We start from the raw sequence: 23,466 nt of genomic DNA, 5'->3' as shown, positions 1-23,466 counted from the left end.
AGAGCAATAAAAATGATTGTTTCTAGGGGCCAAAGAAATCTGTATTTGATGTCAATGCTACGCCTCCAACCGTGGCATATAAAAGATAGCGATGACACCCCATACTGAGATATGGTGTGAGAATTTCCAGCCTGTGATTTAAAACAAGCCAAAGCACAGATAGGTGAGTAAAATATTTTGTTACATTTTCAAGTCTTTACTTTAATCTTTGCTTGTCATTTGCACAGGGCTAAATCTACTACACACAAAGCATCATTCCTTAGAAGACATATGAGTAATGACTTTATGCTAATTTTCTTTTGTTTTTCATTTGTCTTCTTTTTTCTGTATTCCTTCAGACTGATTGTGTTCTTCCAACTGAACATAGACAACACATAAGAAGACAATAAGACCACGTTCACATTCTGCTCAGAATAACCTATAAAATCAGCAAATCCGCATGTATATTAACATGCGTATTTACACAGGTTTTCACACAATTTTTGATTTGTGATTTTGAATATCCACAATCCTCTAAAAGGAAACATTGAGGGCAATAGCATTTGTTAATTAACATAATTGATTAGCCGACCTAAACGTATATGTTCAGTATCCTAGTACATAAGAAATATGATACTCATCAAGTCTTTCTGCGTATCCTTGTGAATATATACATCTTTATTTAAAAGGGTTGTCCGGGCAAGGGGCGGTTTTTCAAACTGATGACCTATCCATAGGCTAGGTCATCAGTATATGATTGATGGGAATCCGACACTCGGACCCCGCAGCGATCAGCTATACCGCTGCCTCCGGGCAGCGGATGTTATGCAGTGGTTATGCAAAAATATTATTATGCAATAATACAGTGACTACAACAGTAACGTTGTATTTTATTTTATCCATTATTTTTCTAATTAATTACATTAGAACCACATTACTCACATAAAATTGGTACCATTTCTACTACTAAAAACACTGATAATAAATATGAGCAAAGTGTTTTTCTACAATTGCTTTTTTGCTGTCAATGTGAACTCATAAGTGGCCATAAGGGATGAGAGAAAGTGCAATATTCTGTTATTTTACTATACTCTTCCAACTTCCCCCGAAGTAATTTTTTTCCTTTGGGTATAAATAAAAAGACAACACAAAAATGGATGGAAAGTGAATCAGAATGTTTTGTAGCTCATTATACCATATGATTCTATAGGACATGCTGTTACTGCGTTGCAATATCTTAAGTTATTTATTCTTTTCTATTACAGCTATGGATTCCCGTGTGATTGTGTCAACTTTTCTTGTTGCATTTGGTCTCTGCATGTTGACAGAGAAGACTCATGGAAGTTTTCTTCATTTTTTCTCGCACAGCGATGCTTGTAATATGCAGGTATTACAGTCTAAATTTTTATTTAAAACTGTTTTTAAATTCAGATAAGAATCCCAGTTGAATAATATGTGATTTTAAGAGATGATTACTTACTGTATGCCCCAATTGTCTATATAAAAACTGCTTGTTTTGGAGGTCAACACATTCTAAGCCTAAAAATTCTTCCAATACATTTATTTGAGGTCCTGTTCAGATCAGCATTGGGGTTGCATTGATGGGTTCTGCTAGACCTTTCCGTGAGGGGAACCCATCAACGGAAAGGCAAACGGAAACCATAGCTTCCGTTTGCAGTACCATTGATTTCAATGGTAATGCTTCCGTTGCAAATGGTTTCCGTTTGTTTCCGTTCCGTAAGGTTTTTTGTTTTTTTTGGCAGAAGCAATAGCTCAGTCCACTACACTATTGTTGCCATCGAAAAAATTACCTTTACGGGTTTTTTAACATTGAAGTCAATGGATGACGGCTACAAACTGATATACCATCCGTTTGTATCAGTTATGCATTACGTTTAACGGATCCATTTTTTCTGCACATGCGCAGATTAAAAATGATGCAAAGATAAAAACAGATCAGTTAAAAATATAAAAAACATATTTTACCTTCTATTGCATTCAGTCAGTCTGTCAGTTTTTTTTTATTTCAATGGATCCGCTAAAACGAATGCCACAACGCAGATGTGAACGAAGCCTTATTTATTGCTGCTACACTAAAGATCTAACTTTTTATTCAAAAAGAGATGTTTTGGTTTGATTAAATGATGATAAAAGACCAGGTAAATATTGATAACGCTTTATTTTTTGTTCTGATCTAACTTTTCGGAATAGGGTGGACCATGCAAGAAATTTTTACAACAAAGATCAGAAGGAGGTGAGCTGCGTAATATGGGAGGTCTGGAAGAAGAAGATGTTTTAAAGGTGCTTGTACTTATACTTTTTACTCGTTCCTATTGTATAAAAAAAAAATACATTAAAAAAAGATTGTTTCTTAGCTATTAAATTTACTAGAATAATTTGTTTAAAGATCTGCAACTAATGCTCCCATGCGATACACAGGACTGCCAAATATCACTGTTTTAAAAAAAAGTATCTATTATATATTGCATTATCCTCTTAATCATTTTAGTGCATCTTACCTCCAGCGGGCTTCTGTTTAAGACTGCCGTATGAAACGCCAGTCTTAGTAAATTACCGCCATTAAATCTTAGTAAGTGGTCTAATTTGGAATCTTACACACTTTAATTTAATAATAATGTAAAACCAGAAAACCCTTTTAAGATAACATAATAGTTATCAGGATAATTCCCCCCATTAACATGACCTTCAGGTTGACGGAGCATGTATGTTGTATCAGTTGAGCAAGGCATGTGATAAGTGGCTCCCAAAAACTTGGTGAAAGCTAATGCCACTTATCACAGCGGAAAACAAAAGAATAAGAAAAATACATAAATATTAGAGTATCACTGGAATCTGTCAAAAATTGGCAAAGTCTTTACTGTAAGACTTAACTAAGCATCATGCTTTATTAACCCGACATTACAATCTGGAGATTCTGTTGGCATGTTTGCAAGGAACTATTCTGAGGCTTTGAAAGTGGCAGTGACAATGAAAATATATGGTAAAGTCAAGGGGCACAAAAATCTAATTCTGATACCACACTTAAAATCCCTACTTACAGATTTTTCATCTGTGCTTTAAAGAGGCTCTGTCACCACATTATAAGTGGCCTATCTTCTACAGAATATGATCGGCGCTGTAATGTAGATTACAGCAGTGTTTTTTATTTAGAAAAACAATCTATTTTGACCAAGTTATGACCTATTTTAGCTTTATGCTAATGAGTTTCTTAATGCCAAACTGGGCGTGTTTTACTTTTTGACCAAGTGGGTGTTGGAGAGAAGTGTATGACGCTGACGAATCAGCGTCATACACTTCTCTCCATTTATTTACACAGCACATAGTGTTCTTACTAGATCACTATGTGCAGCCACATACACACACATTAACGTTACTGAAGTGTCCTGAGAGTTAATAGACATCACTACCAGCCAGGACGTGATGTCTATTCAGAATCCTGACACTTCGCTAACATTTGAGTGTGATTCATAGCACCTCAAGCGTAATCTCGCAAGATTACGCTGTAAATGACAGCCCAGCGTGATCTCGATGTGCTGTGCAGTAAATCACACACAAACGTTAGCGAAGTGTCAGGATTCTGAATAGACATCACGTCCTGGCTAGTAGTGATGTCTATTAACTCTCAGGACACTTCAGTAACCTTAATGTGTGAGTATGTGGCTGCACACAGTGATCTAGTAAGAACACTATGTGCTGTGTAAATGAATGGAGAGAAGTGTATGACGCTGATTGGTCACTGATTGGTCAGCATCATATACTTCTCTCCACAACGCCCACTTGGTCAAAAAGTAAAACACGCCCAGTTGGGCATTAAGAAAGTCATTAGCATAAAGCTAAAACAGGTCATAACTCCATCAAAAATTATCGTTTTTCTAAATAAAAACGACTGCTGTTACCTACATTACAGCGACGATCACATTATGTACAAGATAGGCCATTTATAATGTGGTGACAGAGCCTCTTTAACCCCTTAAGGACGCAGCCTAGTTTGGGCCTTAAGGCTCAGAGCCCATTTTTCAAATCTGACATATTTCACTTTATGTGGTAATAACGTCGGAATGCTTAAACCTATCCAAGCGATTCTGAGATTGTTTTCTCGTGACACTTTGGGCTTCATGTTCGTGGTAAAATTTGGTCGATATATTCAGTCTTTATTTGTGAAAAATTGCAAAATTTAGAGAAAATTTACAAAAAATCGCATTTTTCAGAATTTAAATGCATCTGCTTGAAAAACAGACGGTTATACCACCCAAAATAGTTACTAGTTCACATTTCCCATATGTCTACTTTAGATTGGCATCGTTTTTTGAACATTATTTTATTTTTCTTGGACGTTACAAGGCTTAGAACATAAACAGCAATTTCGCATATTCTTTAGAAAATTTCAAAAGCCTTTTTTTGAAGGTGCCAGTTCAGTTCTGAAGTGGATTTGAGGGGCCTATGTATTAGAAACCCCCATAAAACACCCCATTTTAAAAACTAGACCCCTCAAAGTATTCAAAACAGCATATAGAAAGTTTTTTAACCCTTCAGGCATTTCACAGGAATTAAAGCAAAGTGGAAATGAAATTTGCAAATTTCATTTTTTCTGCTGAATTTCAATTTTATTCAATTTTTTTTTAGTAACAGAGAAGGTTTTACCAGAGAAATACTACAAAATATGTATTGTCCAGATTCTGCAGTTTTTAGAAATGTCCCACATGTGTGTCTACTGCGCTCGTGGACTAAAACACAAGCCCTAGAAGCAAAGAAGCACCTAGTGCATTTTGAGGCCTCTTTTTTATTAGAATATATTTTAGGCAGCATGCCAGGTTTGAAGAGGTGTTGAGGTATCAAAACAATGGAAACCCACCAGAAGTGACCCCATTTTGGAAATTACACCCCTCAAGGAATTCATTTATGTTTTTTGTTATCATTTTGACCGCACAGTTTTTTCACAGCACCTATTTGAATTGGGCTGTGAAATGAAAAAAATGATATTTTTTCCAATAAGATGTCATTTTTGATCAAAATTTCTTATTTTCACAGGGAACAACATACCCCATTTTGTTGCCCAATTTGTCCTTAGTGCGGCAATACCCCATTTGTGGTGATAAACTGCCGTTTGGGCCCATGGGAGGGCTCAGAAGGAAAGGAGCGATATGTGTTTGTTGGAGTCCAGATTTTGCTGGATTGGTTTTCGGGTGCCATGTCGCATTTGCAGAGCCCCAGAGGTATCAAAGCAATGGAAACCCACCAAAAGTGACCCTATTTTGGAAACTACACCCCTCAAGGAATTCATTTATGGTTTTTGTTATCATTTTGACCGCACAGTTTTTTCACAGCACCTATTTGAATTGGGCTGTGAAATGAAAAAAATGATATTTTTTCCAATAAGATGTCATTTTTGATCAAAATTTCTTATTTTCACAGGGAACAACATACCCCATTTTGTTGCCCAATTTGTCCTTAGTGCGGCAATACCCCATTTGTGGTGATAAACTGCCGTTTGGGCCCATGGGAGGGCTCAGAAGGAAAGGAGCGCTATGTGTTTGTTGGAGTCCAGATTTTGCTGGATTGGTTTTCGGGTGCCATGTCGCATTTGCAGAGGCCCAGAGGTATCAAAACAATGGAAACCCACCAGAAGTGACCCCATTTTGGAAACTACACCCCTCAAGGAATTCATTTATGGTTTTTGTTATCATTTTGACCGCACAGTTTTTTCACAGCACCTATTTGAATTGGGCTGTGAAATGAAAAAAATGATATTTTTTCTAATAAGATGTCATTTTTGATCAAAATTTCTTATTTTCACAGGGAACAACATACCCCATTTTGTTGCCCAATTTGTCCTTAGTGCGGCAATACCCCATTTGTGGTGATAAACTGCCGTTTGGGCCCATGGGAGGGCTCAGAAGGAAAGGAGCGCTATGTGTTTGTTGGAGTCCAGATTTTGCTGGATTGGTTTTCGGGTGCCATGTCGCATTTGCAGAGGCCCAGAGGTATCAAAACAATGGAAACCCACCAGAAGTGACCCCATTTTGGAAACTACACCCCTCAAGGAATTCATTTATGGTTTTTGTTATCATTTTGACCGCACAGTTTTTTCACAGCACCTATTTGAATTGGGCTGTGAAATGAAAAAAATGATATTTTTTCCAATAAGATGTCATTTTTGATCAAAATTTCTTATTTTCACAAGGAACAACATACCCCATTTTGTTGCCCAATTTGTCCTTAGTGCGGCAATACCCCATTTGTGGTGATAAACTGCTGTTTGGGCCCATGGGAGGGCTCAGAAGAAAAGGACCACCATTTGGCCTACTGGAGCTTTTCTGGTGCTAAGTCATGTATGCAGAAGCCCCTGAGGTACCAGTACAGTTGAAACCCCCGAGAAGTGACCCCATTTTAAAAACTACACCCCTTAAGACATTCATCTAGAGGTGTAGTGAGCATTTTGACCCCACAGGTACTGTGTAAAAGATAATGCGCAGCAGATGGTGCAGAGTGAGATTTGCAATTTAATATATATATATGCCATTTCAGTGTCCAATATATTGTGCCCAGCATGCGCCACCGGAGATATACACCCCTTAAATTGTAATGTGGGTTCTCCTGGGTACGGCAATACCCTACATGTGGCTGTTATCAGCTGCCTGGGCATACGGCAGGGCTCAGAAGGGAAAGATGAGGGGGGTAAGCTGTGCGGAGTGCATCAGGGTAAATTAAAAATCAAGGGATGTATGATACATTTTAAAACAATCTTTTATACAGAGCCCTGGTTTTTCGGGACACGTGTCACATTGGTATATTGTGTTCTTCCTTATCCCCCTCTTATAGCAGACTCTGCACCTCTTTTGACTCTTTCCCTTTCCACCGGTTTGGGGAACTTCTCCTGGAAAGTGTTGCCCTGGTACGATGCTGCGTGTGGCCCCGCTTCCAGAAGTACTGGGTGCCACCCCTTCCTGGTCCCTAAAGATTAGATCTTGAAATTCCAGGAAAGTTCCCCTCTGGCCTGCACATCGACGTAGCACGTACGCATTGTACAAAGCCATCTGTATGATGTGCCCGGCCAGCTTCTTATACCACACCGCATGGCGCTGTAGGGCTTCAGGACTTGATTTGACAAGTCCATCCCTCCCATGTACCTATTGTAGTCCAGGATGCAGTCTGGTTTGGGGGTGGCCTTTCCTTCATATATCCTAAATTTGTAGGTATACCCTGATGCACTCTCGCACAGCTTATACATCTTCACGCCATACCTTGCCCTCTTACTTGGCAGGTACTGGCGGAATTGAACCTTCCCTTTAAAATGTACCAGGGACTCATCAATAGAAAAACAATTCTCGGGGGTGTATGCTTGGGAAAACCGGGCACTGAAACGGTCTAATAGGGGTCTCCGTTTATACAAACGGTCAAAACTGGGGTAATCTCGGGGTGGGCACGGCTCATTATCAGTATAAAGTAAGAAGCGAAGTATTGCCTCATTTATTTATTTTTTTAGGTTCCAGTTCATTTCTGAAGTTGCTTTGAGGGGCCCATATATTAGAAACCCCTATCAAACACCCCATTTTAGAAACTAGACCCCTCAAAGTATTCACAACAGCATTTAGAAAGTTTATGAACCCTTTAGGTGTTTCACAGAAATTTAGAGCAAAGTAGAGGTGAAATTTACTCTTTTTATACCATTTTTTTTATAACACAAAAGGATTTATCAGAGAAACGCAACTTAATACGTATTGCCCAGATTCTGCAGTTTAGAGAAATATCCCACATGTGGCCCTCGGGCGGTAATGGACTGAAGCACCGGCCTCCGAAGCAAAGGAGCACCTAGCGGATTTTGAGCCCTCTTTTTTATTAGGCACCATGTCCGGTTTGAAGAGGTCTTGTGGTGCCAAAACATTGGAAACCCCCCAAAAGTGACCCCAATTTGGAAACTAGACCCCTTGAGGAATCCATTGTAGTTTTCTTGGGGTGCATGCGGCTTTTTGATCAGTTTTTATTCCATTTTTAGGTGGCGTGGTGACTAATAAACAGCAATTCTACTATTGTTTTTGTATACTTTTTTTTTTACAGCGTGCACCATGCGCTATAAATGACATATTCACTTTATTCTGCGGGGCGATACGATCACGTCGATACCAGATGTTTATAGTTTTTTTTTATGTCTTATGGCGTTTGCACAATAAAATACGTTTTGTAAACAATCATTCACTTTTTGTGTTACCTTATTCTAAGAGCCATAACGTTTTTATTTTTCAATCAATAAAGCCGTGCGAGGACTTATTTTTTGCGTAACGAACTGTAGTTTCAATCAATACCATTTTTCGGTACATGCGACTTTTTGATCTCTTTTTATTCCATTTTTTGGGAGGTGAAGTGACCAAACAATTGTGATTGTGGTACGGTTTATTAATATTTTTTTTTACGGCATTCACCGTGCGGGATAAATAACAAAATAATTTTGTAGTTCAGGCCGTTACGGACGCGGCGATACCAATTATGTATAGTTTATTTGTTTGTTTATATATTTTTATTAATAATAAAGGAGTGATAAGGGAAAAAGTGGGACTTTTACTTTTATTACTTTTAAAACTTTTATTTTCTTATTTTTACACATCTTTTTTTAACTTTTTTTTTACTTTATTACTTTGTCCCACTAGGGGACTTGAGGGCAGGAGGCCCTGATCGCTATTCTAATACACTGCACTACATGCGTAGTGCAGTGTATTAGAACTGTCAGCTACTCACTGACAGCAAGCATAGTGGGTCCTGACGTTGTCAGGACCCACTAGGCTTCCGTCTATGGCATAGCCGGACGCCATTGTTTGGTGTCCGGTTGCCATAGTCACCATCGCCGGCCGCTATCGTGTAGCAGGCCGGCGATGGCGGATTAACCCCTAAGAAGCCGCGATCGCTATTGAACGCGGCTTCTGAGGGGTTAATCGGCGGGGGAGCTCCGCGATCGGTCCCGGCACATTGAGCAGTGATAGTCTGCTGTCGGAAACAGCAGCTATCACAGCTCATGAACGCGCCCCGCGCGAACGGCGCCGTGTTTACTCCATGACCTACTATTAGGTCACTGAGCGCGAACGCTACAGTTAGCATGACCTAATAGTAGGTCATGGAGCGTTAAGGGGTTAACCCCTTCCCGCTCCTTGACGTACTATTACGTCATGGCAGCTGTATCGTTCGCGCTCCATGCCGTAATAGTACGTCTCGGGAGTAACGGCCGTTTCGGCCGTCCTCCCGACACATACAGGAGCTGTGACGCTGCTGTCTTGTTCAGCAGCTGTCACAGCTCCTACAGCGGGGACCGATCGCTGTGTCCCCGCTGATTAACCCCTTAAAAGCCGCGTTCTATAGAGATCGCGGCTTTTTAGGGGTTAAGCTGCCATCGCCGGCCTGCTACGCGATAGCGGCCGGCGATGGTGACTATGGCAACCGGACACCAAACAATGGCGTCCGGCTATGCCATAGACGGAAGCCTAGTGGGTCCTGACAACGTCAGGACCCACTATGCTTGCTGTCAGTGAGTAGCTGACAGTTCTAATACACTGCACTACGCATGTAGTGCAGTGTATTAGAATAGCGATCAGAGCCTCCTGCCCTCATGTCCCCTAGTGGGACAAAGTAATAAAGTGAAAAAAAAGTTAAAAAAAGATGTGTAAAAATTAGAAAATAAAAGATTTAAAAGTAATAAAAGTAAAAATCCCCCCTTTTCCCTTATCAGTCCTTTATTATTAATAAAAATATATAAACAAACAAATAAACTATACATAATTGGTATCGCCGCGTCCGTAACGGCCTGAACTACAAAAATATTTCATTATTTATCCCGCACGGTGAACGCCGTAAAATAAAATAATAATAAACCGAACCACAATCACAATTCTTTGGTCACTTCACCTCCCAAAAAATGGAATAAAAAGAGATCAAAAAGTCGCATGCACCTAAAAATGGTACTGATCAAAACTACAGTTCGTTACGCAAAAAATAAGTCCTCGCACGGCTTTATTGATTGAAAAATAAAAACGTTCTGGCTCTTAGAATAAGGTAACACAAAAAGTGAATGATTGTTTACAAAACGTATTTTATTGTGCAAACGCCATAAGACATAAAAAAAACCTATAAACATCTGGTATCGCCGTAATCGTATCGCCCCGCAGAATAAAGTGAATATATCATTTATAGCGCACGGTGAACGCTGTAAAAAAAAAAGTATACAAAAACAATAGTAGAATTGCTGTTTTTTAGTCACCACGCCAACTAAAAATAGAATAAAAACTGATCAAAAAGCCGCATGCACCCCAAGAAAACTACAATGGATTCCTCAAGGGGTCTAGTTTCCAAATTGGGGTCACTTTTGGGGGGTTCCCAATGTTTTGGCACCACAAGACCTCTTCAAACCGGACATGGTGCCTAATAAAAAAGAGGCCTCAAAATCCACTGGGTGCTCCTTTGCTTCGGAGGCCGGTGCTTCAGTCCATTACCGCCCAAGGGCCACATGTGGGATATTTCTCTAAACTGCAGAATCTGGGCAATAAGTATTGAGTTGCGTTTCTCTGATAAATCCTTTTGTGTTATAAAAAAAATGGTATAAAGAGGATTTTCTGACAAAAAAAAAATGTAAATTTCACCTCCTACTTTGCTCTAAATTTTTGTGAAACACCTAAAGGGTTCATAAACTTTCTACATGCTGTTGTGAATACTTTGAGGGGTCTAGTTTCTAAAATGGGGTATTTGATAGGAGTTTCTAATATATGGGCCCCTCAAAGCAACTTCAGAACTGAACTGGAACCTAAAAAAATTAATAAATGAGGCAATACTTCGCTTCTTACATTATACTGATAATGAGCCGTGCCCACCCCGAGATTACCCCAGTTTTGACCGTTTGTCTAAACGGAGACCCCTATTAGACCGTTCCAGTGCCCGGTTTTCCCAAGCATACACCCCCGAGAAGTGTATTTCTATTGATGAGTCCCTGGTACATTTTAAAGGGAGGGTTCAATTCCGCGAGTACCTGCCGGGTAAGAGGGCAAGGTATGGCGTGAAGATGTATAAGCTGTGAGAGTGCATCAGGGTATACCTACAGGTTTAGGATATATGAAGGAAAGGCCACCCCCAAACCAGACTGCATCCTGGACTACAATAGGTACATGGGAGTGATGGACTTGTAAGATCAAGCCCTGAAGCCCTACAGCGCCATGCGGTGTGGTATAAGAAGCTGGCCGGGCACATCATACAGATGGCTTTGTACAATGCGTACGTGCTACGTCGATGTGCAGGCCAGACGGGAACTTTCCTGGAATTTCAAGAGGTGATTATCAAGAACCTAATCTTTAGGGACCAAGAAGGGGGGGCACCCAGTACTTCTGGAAGCGAGCCCACACGCATCGTACCAGGGCAACACTTTCCAGGGGAAGTTCCCCAAACTGGCAAGAAGGGAAAAAGTCAAAAGAGGTGCAAAGTCTGCTATAAGAGGGGGATAAGGGAGGACACAATATATCAATGTGACACGTGTCCCGAATAACCAGAGCTCTGTATGAAAGTGTTTTAAAATTTATCATACATCCCTTGGTTTATAATTTACCCCAATTTTACTTACCCTGATGCACTCCGCACAGCTTATCCCCCTCATCTTTCCCCTCTGGGCCCTGCTGTGTGTCCAGGCAGCTGATAACAGCCACATGTAGGGTATTGCCATACCCGGGAGAACCCACATTACAGTTTATGGGGTGTAGGTCTCCGGTCAAAATGGTCACTACACCTCTAGATGAATGCCTTAAGGGTGTAGTTTTTAAAACGGGGTCACTTCTTGCGGGTTTCAACTGTACTGGTACCTCAGGGGCTTCTGCATACATGACTTCGCACTAGAAAATCCCGAGTAGGCCAAATGGTGGTCCTTTCCTTCTGAGCCCTCCCATGGGCCCAAACGGCAGTTTATCACAACAAATGGGGTATTGCGGCACTCAGAACAAATTGTGCAACAGAATGGGGTATTTTGTTTCTTGTGAAAATAAGAAATTTTCAGCCAAAACTACATATTATTTGACAAAAATAATTTTGTTTTCATTCCCAGCCCAATTCAAATAAGTTCTGTGAAGAAACTATGGGGTCTAAATGGTCACATTACCCATAAATGAATTCCTTGAGGGGTGTAGTTTCCAAAATGGGGTCACTTCTGGTGGGTTTCCATTGCTTTGATACCTCTGGGGCTCTGCAAATGTGACATGGCACCCGAAAACCAATCCAACAAAATCTGTACTCCAAAGAACACACAGCGCTCCTTCCCTTCTGAGCCCTCCCATGGGCCCAAACGGCAGTTTATCACCACAAATGGGGTATTGCCGCACTCAGGACAAATTGGGCAACAAAATTGAGTATTTTATTTCTTGTGAAAATAAGAATTTTTGAGCTAAAATGACATATTATTGGAAAAAATATATTTTTTTTAAATTCCCAGCCCAATTCAAATAAGTTCTGTGAAGAAACTATGGGGTCTAAATGGTCACATTACCAATAAATGAATTCCTTGAGGGGTGTAGTTTCCAAAATGGGGTCACTTCTGGTGGGTTTCCATTGCTTTGATACCTCTGGGGCTCTGCAAATGCGACATGGCACACGAAAACCAAACCAGCAAAATCTGTACTCCAAAGAACACACAGCGCTCCTTCCCTTCTGAGGCCTCCCATGGGCCCAAACGGCAGTTTATTGCCACAAATGGGGTATTGATGCACTCAGGAGAAATTGGGCAACAAAATTGAGTATTTTGTTCCCTGTGAAAATAAGAAATTTAGGTAAAAAATTACATCTTATTGGAAAAAATGACATTTTTTTAATGTCACAGCCCAATTGAAATAGGTGCTGTGAAAAAACTGTGCGGTCAAAATGCTAACAACAACCATAAATGAATTCCTTGAGGGGTGTAGTTTCCAAAATGGGGTCACTTTTGGTGGGTTTCCATTGCTTTGATACCTCTGAGGCTCTGCAAATGCGACATGGCACCCGAAAACCAATCCAACAAAATCTGGACTCCAACAAACATATAGCGCTCCTTTCCTTCTGAGCCCTCCCATGGGCCCAAACGGCAGTTTATCACCACAAATGGGGTACTGCCACACTAAGGACAAATTGGGCAACAAAATGGGGTATTTTGTTCCCTGTGAAAATAAGAAATTTTGATCACAAATGACATTTTATTGGAAAAAATGACATTTTTTTCATTTCAGAGCCCAATTCAAATACGTGCTGTGAAAAAAATGTGCGGTCAAAATAGTAACAACAACCCTAAATGAATTCCTTGAGGGGTGTAGTTTACAAAATGGGGTCACTATTGGGGGATTCCTACTGTTTTGACACCTCAACACCTCTTCAAACCTGGCATGCTGCCTAAAATATATTCTAATAAAAAAGAGGACTCAAAATGCACTAGGTGCTTCTTCGCTTCTAGGGCTTGTCTTTTAGTCCACGAGCGCAGTAGGGCCACATGTGGGACATTTCTAAAAACGGCAGAATCTGGACAATACATATATATTATAGATTGATAGGTATTACCCTCATACAATTTTATATATAATATGTTGGAGCAATGAGATTCACACTAGGTGTACACCACCGATTTATGATATATGTATAGTAACAGGAAAGGGAAAGAGGAAAGTAGTGTGATCAAATAATATTGAAAATAATAAATTCTTTATTAATAAATAGTTAAAATAACAATGTTAGCTGAAAATTTGTAGTGCCAATGACCCCTCACTTGACACTATAGACAAATAAATGTCTTAATTATTCTTACTCCGTTGGGGAAATATGAGAGTAATGGGACAAGTAGCCTAAATCTTAGATGTATATTGATATATTGATTAGCCCACAGTTGTATATGCTAAAGCAAAGTGTTGTGGAAATTACACAGCTAGAGCATTAACTTGAGTTGGTTGTAGTGGTACACAATTCTCTATAATGCTGTGCTGAAGGTTCCTTCATCGGGCTGTAATGTTAGCCCAGCGATGGAGGAACCTAGTAAAGTGACAGTCACTGCGTGTCTGTCAAGTTGCACATAGACCATATCAGCATACAATGTACAATGCTGAGCACGGTCAAATGAGAGAGAGTACACGGCAAAAGCCGGGATAAGCTGTCTGGGTGCTTGTTAGCACGTCCAGTGCAGCTAAACACGGTCCCTATTTGTGGGCTATTGCAGCTCACTGAGCACAGAATGTGTGTGCAGCCTAGATGGAGAGACTGCTAAATCAACAGTCTCTACGTAGCGGCTCAATGGTCACACGGCTCAAAATCAAAAGTGCCGTTTGTGAATAATGAACCAGTGTAATCTACAGAGCAGAGCCGAGATCAGCTGTCTGGGTGCTGTCAGCACGTCCAGTACAGCGTAGTACGGACTCTCACTGCAGGCTGCTACGGCTCACTGGGCACACACTGTGTGCTGCATCGAGGAGAGACTTTCAGGAGCTTCTAGTTGATCACTACGGCATACAGGGAGTAGTGCCGTTCGTGATCAGAAAGGGAGTTTACAGTGTTGAGCCCGGATCAGCTGTCTGGGTGCTAACAGCACATCCAGTACAGCTCAGCACGGTCCCCCACTGCAGGCTGCTGCGGTTCCCTAGGCACACACTGTGTGTACAGTGTCAACAAGAGACTGTTGAAATGACAGTCTCTGCGGTCTTTGAAGCTGCTCGTTGATCATTACGGCACACAATAGACAGTGCCGTTCGTGACCAACGACCAGGGAGTTGAAGCCTGTGTGCCGGGATCAGCTGTCTGGGTGCTACTCAGCACGTCCAGAGCAGCCCGGTCCCTTCGTTTGAGCTGCTATAATTGACTGAGCGCACGTACTATGTGCAGCTTCAGTGATAGAGGCATAGAGGAGTCCCTGTCTCTTAGCAGATATTCTGCCACAGTTGTTAGTTGGAGACTAGTGTCTCAAAAAACGGAGTTAGTGTTAGAGCATGAAACATTGTTGATAGTGAAACACCCGACGCGCGTTTCGCCGGAACTTCCGGCTTCTTCCAGGGGTGGTGGCCGCCGGACTCACGGCCCAGATATACTAAAAATTCCTGATTGACAGGAATAGAGACCAATCAAGACAATTGTAGATTGGAAACAGTGTGACAGTGCAACGTGATACTTCCTGTTAGTTCTAGGAATGTATCAATGTTAAAGTAACATTGCCTGATCTAAGAATCAGTCAATTCACGACGGAAAGTACGAGGATTATGCTTTGTGCTCACAAAACAATTACACATATGAAACTATCATTGCAGAAATAAACATGCAGCAATTATTTTGGAAAGGGAAGGTGATAAAAGTTATTATTAACAAAAATATCAGTATTAATCTGTTTGTCCAGTAGTTTTGATTTTGATGTACAGCCTGAGACAACAGCTGTAGATCAAGTATATGCATAATTCAATTAATGATTACAGTTGTGATAAAAACAAATGAATCTTACACCATGTTAGGTGAGAAGAGAAGGAAGGTTGATAGGTTGTAAAAATAATATGTTCAATGCTGTTAAGCATAATTACATCTAATGTGTATAGACTCATAAGTCCATGATACTAGGATGGTACAAATTGATTACTGTGTATATCGGAAGCAGACAGTCACATAAGTGTAATGGCGGAAATAATCAATCCCGTCATACCTATACAGTAAAGAGATGTTCTGTTATAATTCCTGGTCACTTTCGCTTAGAGATCAAAGAAAACAACCAAAATTAAAATTATCGTTTAGGCCAAACGGTTTAACGGAGTTCATACGGAATATCCACTCGCTTTCTCTTCTCAAAAGAGCCTCATCGAGGTTGCCTCCTCTGATACCCATATTAATTTTAGAAATGGCCTACCTGCAAACGCTGATGCTGCTGCAGAATCAACTGTAGCCTCTGGTGCCGACACGATGCAGGACCTGTGAGTGACGTCACAGATCTGCACTGTCAGAAGCTGGGCGTTCTGAAGAGAAGAGGATGTTACTTCTCATCAGAGCGCCCAGCTAGTGAAAGTAGTAAACACGCCCCGATGTACGCACATAATACACACCCACTTGGACTTTTACTTTTAAACACACCCACTTGGACTTTTGCAAGCCTCATTTGCATAACTACAAAAATGGTCATAACTTGGCCAAAAATGCTCGGTTTTTTTAAATAAAAACGTTACTGTAATCTACATTGCAGCGCCTATCTGCTGCAATAGCAGATAGGGGTTGCAAAATCTGGTGACAGAGCCTCTTTAAGTAACTTCATAGTGCATCAGTACCATTTTTTATATGCATATCCTTATGTTTTTATTCATTTTAATAATTTTCCTCCATGCCGTCACCTCACACATTCTGATTGGTTGTTTTTTCTGTCCATCATCACTTACAACCTATTGAACTCACATGACTTCATAACAGTAGCTGATTTGGCTTTTTTAACCCCTTAATGACCAGGCCTTTTTGCGCTTTAATGACCAAAGATTATTTTTCGTTTTATCACTGCCACATTCCAAGAGTCATAACTTTTTTTTTTATTCCGTCGACATAGCTGTATAAGGGCTTGTTTTTTGCGGGGCGTGTTGTATTTTTCAATTGCACAATTTTTGTATGCATATAATTTATTAATTAACTTTTATTAACTTTATTTTAGTTAAAAAATAAACAGCTATTCCAGCATTGTTTTTCACGTTATAAATTTATGCTGTTCAATATGCGGTGTAAATAACACGTTACCTTTATTCTATGGGTCAGCTCGATTACGGGGATACCAAATATGTAAAAGGTTTTATATGTTTGCACATTGAAACCCCTTTTATTAAAAAAATACTTGTTTTTGCATCGCCGCATTGCAAGGGCCGTAACTTTTTTATTTTTCTATCGATGTAGCCATATGTGGGCTTGCTTTTTGCGGGTCAAGGTGTCTTTTTCATTGGTACTATTTTGGGGTACATGGGACTTATTGACTAACGTTTATTTTATTTTTATGGGGGGAATGGAAGAAAAAAAGGAATTTTGACGTTTTCTGCAGTTTTTTTTGCGGTTTAATTAATGTGTTAATTGTTCAAATCGTTGCGATCACAGCGATACCATATATGTTATTTTTTTGGACACTTACTGAATAAAACCACTTTTTTAAAAAAGAGTTTTTTTTTTAATTGTTACTATAATCTTTTTTTTTTTCATAAGCTTTATTTAACGGTTTAACTTTTTTTTTGTCCCACTATGGGACTTCACTTTGCGAACTTGTGATCGCAGAAATACCATGGAAATCCATCTGCGGCCTGCAATCTCGTCGCGGGTGTGCCGATGGGATAACAGAAAGAGCTCCCTCCCTCTGTCAAACACATTAGATGCCGCAGTTGCTATTGACCGCTACATCTAAGGGGTTAAACTGCCGGAATTGGAGAGCTGCAGGAGCCTGGCTGTGTATAACAGCCGTGCTCCTGCCGCTGATCTTGTGGGTACAGTGGCAGTAGCTATGAGATCAGAGTGACAGATATATCCATCGCTATATGCGGGAACTAGCTCCTGCTTGTAATGGATATATCCATCACTCGTCGTTAAGGGGTTAAACCTATAAATGTCATACACTGTATGTTTTCTGTATAGACCATTGGCTTGATCAAAATTGTTCTAGCGTCAAAACACGTAGGCTTAATACAGACTAAGGTCTCATGCACACGAACGTAAAAACGCCCATAATTACGGGCCGTAATTACAGCCCGTAATTACGGGCCCGTAGACTTCTATTGGCCACGGGTACCTCCCCGTATGCTTACGGGAAGGTGCCCGTGCCGTTTAAAAATATAGAACATGTCCTATTTCAGGCCTAATAACGGCACGGGCAGGCCCATAGAAGTCTATGGGGCTCCCGTAATTACGGGTGGCTACGTGTGTGCACCCGTAATTATGAGAGCGTTGCTAGGCGATGTCAGGGGATAGTCACTGTCCAGGGTGCTGAAGGAGTTAAACGATCAGCAGTAACTCTTTCAGCACCCTGGACAGTGGCTACCAATCACAATTTAGATCAACCTGTATAAAAAAATAGACGTTCATACTTACCCGGAACTCCCTGCTTCTTCCTCCAGTCCGGCCTCCTGGGATGACGTTTCAGCCCATGTGACCGCTGCAGCCAATCACAGGCTGCAGCGGTCACATGGACTGCCGCGTCATCCAGGGAGGTCAGGCTGGATGTCGAAAGAGGTACGCGTCACCAAGACAACGGCCGGGGTAAGTATGAATTTCTTTTACTTTTACTGCGGAAAGGGCTGCCCCTTCTGTCAACCCTGCACCGATAGGGAGAAGGGGCTGCCGATTAGTGCAGTGCAATTTTGCAGTGAAAACGTGCCCGTAAATACTGGTGCAATATGGGTCGAATATGTGTGCCCAAGGACCCGTATTTACGCCAGTATTTACGAGAGGGAAAAAAATACGTTCGTGTGCATGAGGCCTTACTTAAAGAATAAAGAAAGTGTCCGTGCCTGATGTCAGCAGCCCACTTTTTGTTTTTGCTGCTCCATTTATTTAGCGGTGACAGTTTCTGTCAATGGGCTGGAATTTAGCTGCAGCTCACAACATTAAACCCATGTGTACACCAGAGTTGTGACTGTGCCAGCAAAACTAGCTTAGGTGAGCATAACCGCATCTACTTCTACCCACCGTAAGGTGACCTGCACAATGAGGCGCTGTGTTTTTTCTTTCTTTTAGATTTACTCATGAAAGAGAGCCTTTCACTTAGCGATTGGATAGGTTGCGATGTACAAGGTGAAAATCACAGTTCTAGAGGAAATGTCAAATGTTTTATTGGTTATATTAGCTACATATTTATTATACAATATGGGGGGGGGGGCTTATTAGTTATGCATCTTTCGATCTTACAATGTTGATTTCCATTTATCACAGCTTAAAGCACCCGTGGAGATTGAAGTTAGATTGGACTCACAGCAAATCGAAAATTATCGAAACACTATTGAGAACATCTTTAGAGGTGAACCCCAAAAGTCTTAGGATTCTATGAAGTTACCTGAATCTTTGTATAAGAAAATATTCTTGTAAAGCTCCTATTATTATGACTATGCACCATGAATAAATAGAGATGAAATGTGCATAAATAATAAATGTATAAATGTATTAAAATCTTTTTGTGGAGTTGAACTGGTAATAAACATAAACTTCTTCAATTCTGTATTCTCAGCATTAACTGACTGGGACTTGTCGTGTTAATCTGTCTCAAATTTTACAGCATTACACTGTAGAGACTAATTCTGTTTCCATGACAATATGAAAGCTTTACTATCATCTGAGTGGTGTGGCAGCATGATCTAAACATGGAGGTAAACAAAATAAATCATTCCTGGGGAAAGAGAATTGGAGCACTGTGGCTTATCCTACATTATTAAAGTACACATATTATTTATCTGGTCTATCATTGTTTTAGCAACACATTGGGCCTAATTGATCAAAACTGTCTAACAGAAAAACTGGCCTTGTCGCGCATAGCAACCAATTACTGTGCAGGTTTCATTTTTATAGAGCAGCTTAAAGGGGTTGTCTAGTTTACAAAACTCATTTTCAAATACCCTCTTAGGGGATTCTGAGTTAAAGGCCATGTACACCTTCGAAAAAGTTTTTGTATTTTTAAATGTCAGTCAGTGTTTATGGTGCAACTTTCAAATTAGTTTTTATCAAAAATTAATTTTACTTTCTGAGATACAGCAGCTCTGTATTCTCTATACAAAGCAGCTGTATCGTGCGTTACGATCTGAACCCGTCAGGTCCGCGGGACTGACGGATTCAGTGTTAGCAGGTCAGAGACACGCAGGACTCACCTGTATTCTATCACATCTAAGTTATGAACTTAGAGGGTGTTGACGCAATCATGGGCCAAAATATATTAGACTGAAATTTGTAATGGGTATGTGAACCGATACCCGTCCTCCAGTGATTTATCCAGTTTCCAATAATGTTTTATCAATATATCGGAGAGGAGGAATAACACACAGACGCTGCTGGTATACTCAAAATACTCCTCTGAGGTTTATTGCCAAACTCCATTACAATAATATCATTCAAAAGCGGTGTAGGCTTGAGCTTAACCAATCAGAGGCAATATGACAATATTTCAAATTCAGCCAATTACAGACATACGATACATTCCAAATGCATTATTATCAGGTTTGCAGATGGCCTATCTTTCTTGGCAAGCATACAATAGATCATTCTTTTAAGATGGGGGAAACATACTCACATGCATATGTGGGCATGTATCCCTCTCCTAGCTCACTCCCTGATCCTTCTCTCCAAACTCGTATGGGAACCAAGGTCAAAGATAACTTAACTTAGAAACATAAAAACTTGTCTTAAAGGAGCAATGACTTTCTTATTCACTACAAAAGAACCAAGGTGGAAACTTGAGGCAAGATGGCCGCTGCACAAAATGGATTCATTTAAACATTATTTTAATCACTACGCAGGATCGACCTGTATTCTATCACATCTAAGTTATGAACTTAGATGTGATGGATAACAGGTGGATCCTGTGTGTCAGAGACACGCAGGACCTGCAGACATGCAGGACCCGCTTTCACTGAAACCCGCCAGTCCCGCGGACCTGACGGGTATAGGATTTAGCAAACTATATGCTGCTCTGTATACAGAATACAGAGCAGCTGTATCTCAAAAAGTAAAAAGAATTTTGAATAAAAACGAATTTGAAAGTTGCATCAAACACACTGACTGACAATTTTATTACAAAAAAAATAATATATCACTTTCAAAGGTTTACATAGCCTTTAATAGAAGGGGGAACTATTTTCAGGATTTTCTTGTCTTGTCCAGTGTGGAGAGCACTTACAAAGAGCAGTTTATGAGATCCTCTCCCAAAAAAATACGTAGTTCCTGAATCAGACACTACCAACATAAAATTATATTTGCAGAGGACATCCTTATTATTTTTACTATCCCTGGCATAGAGAAAAAAATGTGCACTACTAGAAAGCAATATCCAATTTATATTATAAAGTTATTCTATAAGTAACCTAATAGGTGGACTGTAGTGTAGGTGAGCAGAGATTATGATGATCACTAAACTAATAGGTGGACTATACATACCATATCTATCTATCTATCGATCTATATATATATATTATAATTTTTTTTATTATTATTGTTATCATTTTTTTTTACTGATCCAAAAATGGTGATAAAACTGGAGTGCTGAAATTTGTAAAATGCTTGAATTTACCCCTTGCTGCCTTTTCAGCACCACCAACAACAAAAAAAAAGGAATTGTACACAGCAGCCCTTCTTCTGTAAATGTGTGTTCACAGTGTCTGTGTAAGGTGCAGCCTAGGTGGTATACGGCTCTTAAAGAAACGTCGCAGAAATTATTAGATGATAAAAGCCCGGAAGTTATAGGTGGGTGTTTTTAATTATTTAGTGTCTATATAGTGCCCCCTCCTTAGTTTCCTCTCATTCTGAGGACATTAAGATTCCCTCCCTCCCTTTTTGCCATTTTCGTTTTGGGCCTGTTTTGAACATGGTCAAAGGGGGATGTGATTTTATGTTTAGAGAAATACCTAATGTCACAGTTGGCATTTTTTTCTATTATAAATAGTCTACCGACATGCTCTTGAGAAGGGCTGTTTGGCATGGGTATGGTGGGTTACAAGTCAGGAAACAGCCAGGAACAGAAGCAAGGGATGTAAACAAACAGAAAGAGCAGTATTGACAATTGAGATCAAATATAAACTGGTTAGAAGGTTAGTAGGGGGTATTAGGGAAGGCAAACCAAGACTGGGGGACACTTTCGAAAATATTTTTTTCCTGGCCTACCCCTTTAAGATCTCTGCTTGTTCTTATTCTGTAGGAACATTCATTGTTTGTGGATTCAATTCTGTCCATGGTCATGGGATAGACACACAGGTGCTGGGATGATTAGAAGACACTGATCTGAAACACATACTGTAACTGTAAGGCTATGTTCACACCCGTCAGAGGAGCAGAACAAAGGAATAACGTAACCAACGGTTGCGTTGCACAACGGACACCGCCGGTTGCCGATGGAACCCGTTACCTTAAATAGGTTCCGTCGGCCTTCCGTAGGGGTGTCTGTGAGTCTACCGGAAACAATAGCACAACATGCTGTGCTATTGTCTACGGTAAGCTCTGGCGGATCTACGACGGAGACCCCTAACGGAGCCTCCAATGCAGTTGTGAACAGAGCCTTACTATCCCAGCACCTGTGTGTCCTTCACATGACCAGGACAGACTTTTATCCATTGGAAGTAAACAATGAAAGTTCCTACTGAATAACAACAAGAAGATCTTGAAAATCGTGAGGAATTAATAAAGAAAGTACTGTATATTGGAAAATTGTATAACTTTTAACTATACAAAAAATTACATTAACCAGTTCGGACCGGGCTATTTTGAGCCTTCAGGACCAGACACCGTTTAGCCATTTTTAGCATACGTTAGTTAAATGGCTATAACTTTTTTATTTGTTGGGCTAGTGAATTGATTTGTGCGATGTTTTTTCCGTAGACAATGCAGGTTTCTTTTTTTTACCTTTTTTTTACATATCCTTTTTGCTATTTTAGAATTTTTCGGCTTAAAGTTTGAAAATAATAGTAAAAAAAATAAGCTTTTGTACTTTTCAGCAATGTTTTTTGGTAATAACCCTAAAATAGACCTTTTATATGTGATCGTCATTGTCTACCATAAATTTTAATATATTACATGTCTATATTAGGGTAATTGGGTCAGGGCTAGCGTTACGACAATGATTGACGGGGGGAACGTTTTTTTTGGGATGGGTATTTTATGTGTATTTCTTATAAAAAAAATGTTTGCACTTTACTTTACTTTTATTTTTTTATTACTATGGTCTGTCCCTCAAAGGTCAGAAAAGACCTTTGGGGAACTTTATATATATTTTTTTCTTTCTTTTACACCATCTTTTTCCACTGTAACTGGGGCTGCACAGCAACCCCAATTACAGGGGAAATCAGCCCTCTCATATTGATGATTGTCACTAATAGGGCTTTGCTGGGTCTAGTAAGACCCAGCAGCAGTCTGCCACTAACGGCACCCGGCGATCATGTGACCAGTCACATGATCACCGGGACCAATAGAGACAGCGGCGCGGCCGCTGCCTCTATTCCTATACACAGCGCTCATTGAGCGCTGTGTAAAAGAGATTGGAGAAGACAGAAGCAGCGAAAGCTGCTTCTATCTTCTCCTCAGGGTCCCCGGCAGTCACTGACAGCCGGAGACCCGACATTCAGCTGCCCGATCGCTCGGGCAGTAAGTTAAAACCCGCGCTGTAAATAGTCTATGGCGCAGGTTTTAAGAACCCTGACCGCTGGCCGTAAAAACACAGCCAGCAGTCGGGAACCAGTTAATTTGCAGAAGCCAGAAAACCCCATTCAATGTAAAAAGTAGTATTGCAGTTACTTGTAAACTTACGGTCTTAAAAGCTAATCC

General features: G+C 40.3%; 1 protein-coding gene across 1 annotated transcript; it reads left to right on the top strand.

Annotated features, from left to right (window-relative positions):
• The first annotated feature begins 1,246 nt into the window (after positions 1-1,246).
• Positions 1,247-19,081, top strand: MLN (motilin). The gene is made up of 3 exons (XM_075850609.1): positions 1,247-1,366; positions 2,191-2,280; positions 18,883-19,081. Exons 1-3 carry the CDS (start codon positions 1,247-1,249, stop codon positions 18,985-18,987), a joined length of 315 nt encoding a protein of 104 aa, XP_075706724.1. The 3' UTR covers positions 18,988-19,081.
• Positions 19,082-23,466: the final 4,385 nt, after the last annotated feature.

This window comes from Rhinoderma darwinii, chromosome 2, assembly GCF_050947455.1.
Source record: "Rhinoderma darwinii isolate aRhiDar2 chromosome 2, aRhiDar2.hap1, whole genome shotgun sequence".
Lineage (NCBI taxonomy): Eukaryota > Metazoa > Chordata > Amphibia > Anura > Rhinodermatidae > Rhinoderma > Rhinoderma darwinii.
Note: the sequence above shows the minus strand (reverse complement) of the source record. Positions and strands in the feature narration are given on the sequence as shown.